Source organism: Penaeus vannamei, chromosome 34, assembly GCF_042767895.1.
Source record: "Penaeus vannamei isolate JL-2024 chromosome 34, ASM4276789v1, whole genome shotgun sequence".
NCBI lineage: Eukaryota > Metazoa > Arthropoda > Malacostraca > Decapoda > Penaeidae > Penaeus > Penaeus vannamei.
The window spans coordinates 8,651,354-8,658,853 of record NC_091582.1 but is presented as its reverse complement, the minus strand read 5'-3'; the positions used below and the strand labels follow the sequence as shown (position 1 = coordinate 8,658,853).

General features: G+C 53.2%; 1 protein-coding gene across 1 annotated transcript in view; it reads left to right on the top strand.

The window, feature by feature from the left end:
* mub (poly(rC)-binding protein mub) overlaps positions 1-7,500 on the top strand; it is a gene marked incomplete in the record, with an annotated part of 523,509 nt that overhangs the window by 466,928 nt on the left and 49,081 nt on the right. The window contains 1 exon segment of the mRNA XM_070113255.1: positions 7,218-7,500. This exon segment is cut by the window's right edge and continues 40 nt beyond it. Within this exon segment, the coding sequence (XP_069969356.1) occupies positions 7,460-7,500 (41 nt within the window).

The window sequence follows — 7,500 nt, the reverse complement described above, 5'->3', positions numbered from 1 at the left end:
TGTACATCTATCTGCCTCTTCCTCTCAGTATTCTGCCCCGGGGTTACAGTAGCGGGACTTCCTAGTAGTGCGTCGGGCGTATAAGGCAAGGTGGGGGAGGTCGTCCTAGTTGGTACGACCTTATAATCGCATGGGTAGGGGGGCGCGTCGAAGAGAGGGGATACACTACGGTGGGTGGTATGATATGCAAATTTGTAAACGAAAGAGAAATGGAGGTTGAGTTGGACGGAGGCTAGCGTCGGCAGTACCTGGTGGTAATGAACATTTTAACCGCCCAATTTAACATGAAAATCCCAAACGCATAATTTAACGGGGGGAGAGGGAGTCTCGCACCCATAATTCAATGCGAGGAAAGATTTACCTGCATAATTTAACATGAAAAATCGCACCTGCGCGGATCGGTTCGAAGGAATCCGCGTGCATGGTATAAAACAATCACTACTGCTGCTCTCTCATGTATCCCGGGGTTGGGGTTGCGAAAGGCGAGGCTGGATTTGCAGCGATTTGGGTGGGGGTTCACCTGCACCCCCTCCCTCTCTCCCCTTTTCCCTGACCCACCTAAGCGTAATCCCTCACGAGTTATTGCAAAGCTCTCTCAAAGCGCACTTGGCCGTGATACAAATTCACAGATCCTCCTCATTCTCCTTCGAAACTGCTTGGGAATTTCGCGAGGAATTCTATCGCCTTGGTCGCTTGCGCCGTTTGTTTTCGTTGTTCTCCTCTGCTCTTTGGGCATCAAACATTCATTGTTCGTGTGCCTCCTCCGTCGTCACTCGGCGAGTTCTCCTTCCACCAGGATCACGAGCTTCCTCGTAATTCATTGGTTGAAAACGCCGACCGCCGCAACCGCAAGCAATCTACCTACGGCATCCACCAGCACAACGTGCCCAGCGCCAGCACCATCACCAGCCCTCGCAACTCCGCTACCACCACCACCACCACTACCTCCTCCACCACCACTACTCCTCACACCGCCACCACCACCCTCTGCCTGTGGTCGCGCGCATCAGCGAAGCCGGGCGGCAGTCTCACCTGAACCGTCGTGGTGTGCGCACGTCCCTCCCCGGCGCTCTCGTCAGGTCCACACACACACACACTCACTCACTTACAAGCCCCCGCCGCCGCCGCTGGACGCACGCTACGGTTAGTACTGGTCCCAAACCGGCCGGCGCCACGCCACGCTCCCGCCACCTACACCGCTCCAAACACTCTCTTCAACAGCGGGGCTACTTCTTCTCTTCCTGTTTTACTTCAATACTGTGTGTGTGCTGCCGGTGGTGATAATACTGTTTTACGAACGCTGATGTGAGTGATCAAGTGATATACGATACTCGTTAAACGAGTTTTTTGTTATTTTTGTTACAATGGAAATGATACTCGGTGGTGATAAAGATGATGCTCCTGTGGTGTGGAAAGAGTTTTTCGCTTAGTTTCCGAAGCCCCAGGCGCAATTTTTATTTTATAGAAGTCTGCGTAGTAGTGATGGTGATGCATACACTCTGTCTAACGCACAACGGCGGTGGTGATGAGTAAAGCTCGTCTATGACAGAAACTGTGTCCAGACTCACTGTGTGAAAGCAAAGCCAAAGATTTTGGGTATATTGCTGTGGCCTGCCACTGCCGATGTACATTTTAATACTCGCTGTGTTGCTCCCAAGATATATTTAGAATCAGTGTGCATCTTAGCTTATAGAGATTGAACGAGTAGCATATAATGTTAAGGTTCACGTGAGGTCAGGCCAATACGTTTAGAGGGAGAGAGGGATGTGTGGGTCTTATTGGTGTAGCGACTCTGAGAACATGATGCTGGCTGCCGCTGTCTCAGCCGCCGCCACGCTAACCTCCATCCAAGTTTGAGGAAGCCTTTTGGGCCGCTGGTAGTTTTCATTCACCGCTGTACACTCGCATTCACGCCGCACTTCCCGGCGACCTCTCCACTCGCCGCCGCCGCCGCTACCACGCCAACCATTGTCTGACGGTAACGGTAAAGTCTGACTAAAGCCGTGGTCGTGTTTCATGTTGATAATGATCGGCAGAACAGGAGCTTGTGTGGCGCGACTGTGTGTGGTGGTGGTGGTGGTGGTGGAGGAGCGCGAGAGGGAGAAACGAGAGAGAGTGAGAGAGACGCTTGGTAGAGGGGGGAGGGGGGAAGGGCGGCCTCCCCGCTCGTGTGTGTCGGCGCGGGGGAACACTTGTCATACGTGTATAAATAACACACAAAAAAGTGCGTTACAGAGGGGAAGGCCCGGCCGCCATGTGCGAGGTGTCGTAGAGGGATAGGAAAAGGTTAAATGGACGCCGTAAGATGAGGCCGGAGTGGGATATGGGGAGAGAGAGGTTTGCAGCGAGGGGCCCGGGATGGTGACGCTCCGCTTCGCCGGATCACACGCAGAGGGCAGCACCAGCGCCAGATTGGGTTTCAGCCAGAGCAGCAACGCGCGCGCCTCCGTTTGAATATTTCGCTTAAATCTCATGCTTCTCGGCAGCAGCTCTTTAGTGCCCATGGGTGCCCTTGGCGTACAAGATTGGGATCCATCGTAATGCAATCTCTTGAATGCTCCGTTCTCTCGGCGGATGCCTTCGCCCCTGCGCCGGCCAAAGGTTAAGTTCACAAGTGTTCGATGCAGCAGATCTCCGTTCCCTCCCACTGGTGATGGCGTAACGTAGCGACTGCTGCTGCTCTTGGGCGCTCGGTAGCGCCGCGTGAGCCGCACATCTCTTATCTAGCACTTTTTCTAGGAAACGCTTCCTTAAAGTGCGTAGCGTGCGATTCTCCCGGTATGCGGGGCACCACGCTTGCATCACCGCCCGTCAGCGTGCGGCGCCTCTCCTCATGCACTTGGCTTTTATTTTCTTTGCTGTTGTCGATACTGCCACTCCCCGCTAAGCTCTCGCTTTCGCCTGCGATTTATTGAACAACTGGTATTATCGATTTGCAATTTATTCGTCTGGTTATTAATTCATTCTCATTCGTTCCCGTAATATGTCGGCCCGCTCGTCTCCCCCCAGCCGCCGATTTCGCAGCCCCTGACCCCCCCCCCCCACCATGACCCTGTCCGCGCGGCCCGCCAGCCGTTCGGCCGTTGGAGGGATTCTCACGGACATTTGTTATTCTGCCCCAGCCGTCCAGCTCGCAGTCTCCGCCAGTTTTTAAAGTTCCACGAGCGGACCCCGAAAAGTCTACCGCGTCGCTCCGGATAATCGCATACCCCCATCCCGCCCGTCCCCGTCCCGCGCCCACCCCCTCAAGGTCATGGACCCCCCCCCCCCTCCTCCCCCGGCCTTGATCAGGATCTTTCCGTGCATAGAGTGGCAGGTAACAGGATGTCAGGATGTGCGTGCGTATTCCTGGGCTTATTCCGGTGCGAGGCCTACCGCGGCGTGGAGGAAGTTGAGGGTGTGTGTAGGGGGGGGGGGGTGCAAGCGGGAACTTCCCTCCTTGGTGGGGACGGAGCGGGGGAGCCAAGGGGTAAATAGCGAAATTCCCAGGCTTGAAGCGACGAACTGTGAAGGTCCTCTCGTCATCCTCCTCTTTCATCACTCACAGTCCCTCCCTTCTCCCTCAGCTTCGTCCTCCTCCCACTTTAAGTCCTCTGTACTCTTTCCTACCGTCTCTTTTATGTCGGTTCCAATCCTCCACCTCCACGCCGCCTTCCTGTCGGAGCGCCCGCGGGCTGAGGGCTCCCCGGGGACCTTCCTGTGGGATGCTCCCGCTTTCATACTTCTCCCCGCCTCATTTCCAGCATCAAAGATCACACACAAAATATGCAGTTTCGGCCTTAAAATGTTTACTGCTTCGGGTATTGTTACGCGAAGGGCGGCGGAGCTTCCCATTCTTTTCCCAGTCTGTTCTTTGTTGCGTTTTCGAGCCCAAGATTGCGCGCGTCCATAGCACTAGAATGGAGACGCCGGGCGAATGGAGGGGGCGCCTTAGAATGTAACTTTTCCTCGTCGTTATTGTCGGAGGAGGCAGGTTCGGAGCGAGAATGGGCGTGCTAGGGCCCGTACGCATTTTGCCCGCTGCCGGAGTGTAAATAGCCGGGGCGAGCGCGCACGTGGTGTTGCCGACGCCCTTAGCGTGACAGCATCGCCCCTTCTCTCTCTGCACCACGTTTCCACCCCACACGCTGTCTCCCAACGCTTCCACGCCCGCCTCCGCCCCAAAGAAGTGACGCCCGCTGCTCTCAACGTACGCGTCAGCTCGTGGGAATGAACGCCTAGCTTCCTCTTCCCTCTTCTCCTTTTTTCTCCTTCAAGCGCGCGAGAGAAATTAGAGGCGATAATTACATGGAAACAGGCCCGCGAACCCCGATACACGGAACATGGCAGCGTATTTCCTAACCCTTTCTTTGCTTTGGCTTTCCAAACTTTTTCATACATTCTCTTAGGCATGTCGAGAGGGCAGAACGCGTGTTGTACGATTGGCGACAGAAGTCATAGGGTGATACGAACCTCTTGCTAAAGCTTAACGTAATCGCAGATGTATTTAACTGTTGCAAGTTTCAACCAGTTAAAGTTGTCACACGTGCAGGATAATGCATGAGGTAATGGATGTCAATATAGGTGGACATGCAAGCATTTCTTTTATTCTTGAAACCTGTTATAGCCGGAAAGAAAATGTGACTACGATTGTGCTGTCCTCGGAGGCAGCAGGTGCGAGTGTATCAGTGACCGTTTGTGCTCTGGAAAACCAAGGGGTAGAGGGTAAGGGGGGAATGGGTAGATAGGTAGGTTGGTAACGGCCACTCGCTAAGCGATGATGATGATGATGGTGATGGCTATGACGGCGGCAGGTAAGTATCTAAGACGTCGCCGTAGACTCCGCTTTCCTCTTTGCACACCCGTATCTAGCCCAATCCCCCAATCACACCCACCACCAATCTGTTGTACGGTAGAAGCCGCCCAAGTTCTCTGCTTTTCATCTTTTCAGGGTAGTCCCGTAGGCCTGTGTGCGGTTGTAGTAGGCGGCTGGGAGAAGCGCGTGGGTTCTTGCTGATCGGTGCTGCCCCCTTTCCCTTCCCCTCTGTGTCACGGCTCAGTCCTTCCCTCCGCTCCTCTCCTCGTATCACTTCATATCGCTCATTTTGTTTTTAGTCATCCTTTTTGGTTTGGCGTGTTGTTGGTAGAATCACGAACGTAGACTGCGAAGATGTCGTCGGCAGACCAGAATCGAGGTGCTCATTCTGTTTGTTTTGAAACGGAGAGGATCCATTGCTTTATTTCGAGGAAGCATCCGTCTCGATTAGAGAATTTCTTATTTTCTTTCTAATAGCACCTTTATTTTTTCTTCTGTACAGTATGGCTAGTATTTGAGTGTGTGTGTGTGTGTGTGTGTGTGTGTGTGTGTGTGTGTGTGTGTGTGTGTGTGTGTGTGTGTGTGTGTGTGTGTGTGTGTGTGTGTGTGTGTGTGTGTGTGTGTTTTCTCCCTGACCCTCATTGTAGTGAGTTGGGGAAAGCTAAGGGGGTGATGTAGCCTGTCTAGGTGAATGCAGGTTACCTCTACTTTGCCTCTCTCCTCCCCCCCCCCTCTCTCTTTCTCTCTCTCTCTCTCTCTCTCTCTCTCTCTCTCTCTCTCTCTCTCTCTCTCTCTCTCTCTCTCTCTCTCTCTCTCTCTCTCTCTCTCTCTCTCTCTCTCTCTCTCTACTTATTTCTATCATATCTATCTGTCAATTCCTCCTCTTCTCTGTCCCTCACTTCCCCTTCTCAATCCCTACCCCACCCGCTCTTTTCTCCCCGTCTGCCTTCCTTTCTTTAGGGAATGCTTGGTAGCCGTGAGTCCGCGGGGTAAGATGTTATCCGTATTGGCTAGCGGGGGACGAGAGGGTTTTGAGAGGATGTTTCTTGCTCCCGTAGAGATTAAAGATGCCCTCCCGAGAGAAAGATGCGAATGTATCCCGCTCTTGTTCGGCTCAAATGTCGTGTGTTCGGAGAGGATGCGGTTCGCGGCGCGTGCATTCGCGATAGCAACGCGTTTTCGGACTCCGAAGCTTTCAGATCCTCAAAAGCAGAGACAGAAAAAAAAGAAAAGAAAAGCGGAAGATGCAGTTCGGCGGGAGACTGTGTACCCCGCCATGGGTTAGAGATGGGAGTAGCTGTGATCTGCATTCTTAACTTGAGCGGCCCAAGGTCGGGCCTGGAAGCCCGCCACCTGACGGAGGAGGAGCTGGGTCAGGGGAGTAGAAACAGGAAGGGAGAGATACGTGAGTTTTTTTCCTCCCATATTTAGTCTCCTTTCAAGGTCCTCGATATACCAGTAGTAGTTAACCTGTAGGTGTATTGGCCTCCCACGTGAGTCTGACGCAGTGTTGCCTTCTTTCGTATCCTGGCGTGTGAATGTCTCCAGTTGCGACTCACCTTCCGAGTTAGCGTGCGTGTGCGTGTGTCTGTGCCCTTGCGTGCACGTCTGTACGCACTCCTCTAGGCTGTGTGCCCCGAAACACTTCTCTGTGGACAGTTAGATCCTACCATCCCGAGAATTATCCTTTCAGAACTGTGGAAGCATGACTGGTCCTCCATGTGGCCCCACGACTGGTCTTGGACCTGTCTTCAGATGACCTTATGACAACCTTATTTCAGTTTGACCAAGCATTTCCGTTTTCTTACCTTGTGTTTACCATTATGGTCCTAGGGATGTCTGAGTTATTGTATTTGTACCACCTGTATGTTTTGTTTGACAGGATGCAATATAGTAATCATCATAACTTAGTATGTATGTGTTTGTATCCTAATAGTAGGAACAAAATGTGCCTGTATACATATAATCCTTATGAGTAAACTGACCTATTCGTATGCTTTTATAAGTAAACTTATTTGTCTATACCCCCTTAAGTGACCCAACACATGAATATGCCCTTCATAAATTCCTAACCTGTATGTTGACATGTATGGCGTGTGCACAGTACCTGGAAAGTGTGTTCCTGAGGTTACCTTGTATGTATGATTTATGAATGTCCTGGCGGTACGTGTACCTTGGCGGATGCTCGCACGAGCGTCTTGCGAGCTGTGGACAAAAGCTTTTGGAAGAGTGGGCGAACGTGCATGCCCTTCCGTGAGTGTATGTTTGTGTGCCCCCATGAGTATCAGTTGTGCCCACCCTCTTGTGTGAATGCCTATCCACGAGTGCCCCACGACGTGTATGTGTTTGTGTGGGTCTACCTGAGTATGAATGAGTGGAGCCATGTGGATGGTGGTGACTGACGTGGTGTCTCCTCCCACAGACCGTGGTTGCCCCACTGTGCCCCGCTGCCCCGCCCGTGCCCGCCCGCCCGCCCGTGCCCGCCCGTGCCCCGCTCGTGACCACCCACCGCCCAGCCCAGCCCAGCCTGCTGCCCACTCCACACTCTGAGACCCTGCCTGGAGCACACCATCCTCTGGTGCGCCCACGCCTTTAGTCTTCACCACGGACTCTAGTCTGGCCCCATACCCAGGGTCCCCCGGTCCCGCCCTCACCACAGGCAACATGGCCACCATAGAAAACAAGTCCCTGTCCACCGAAGGACC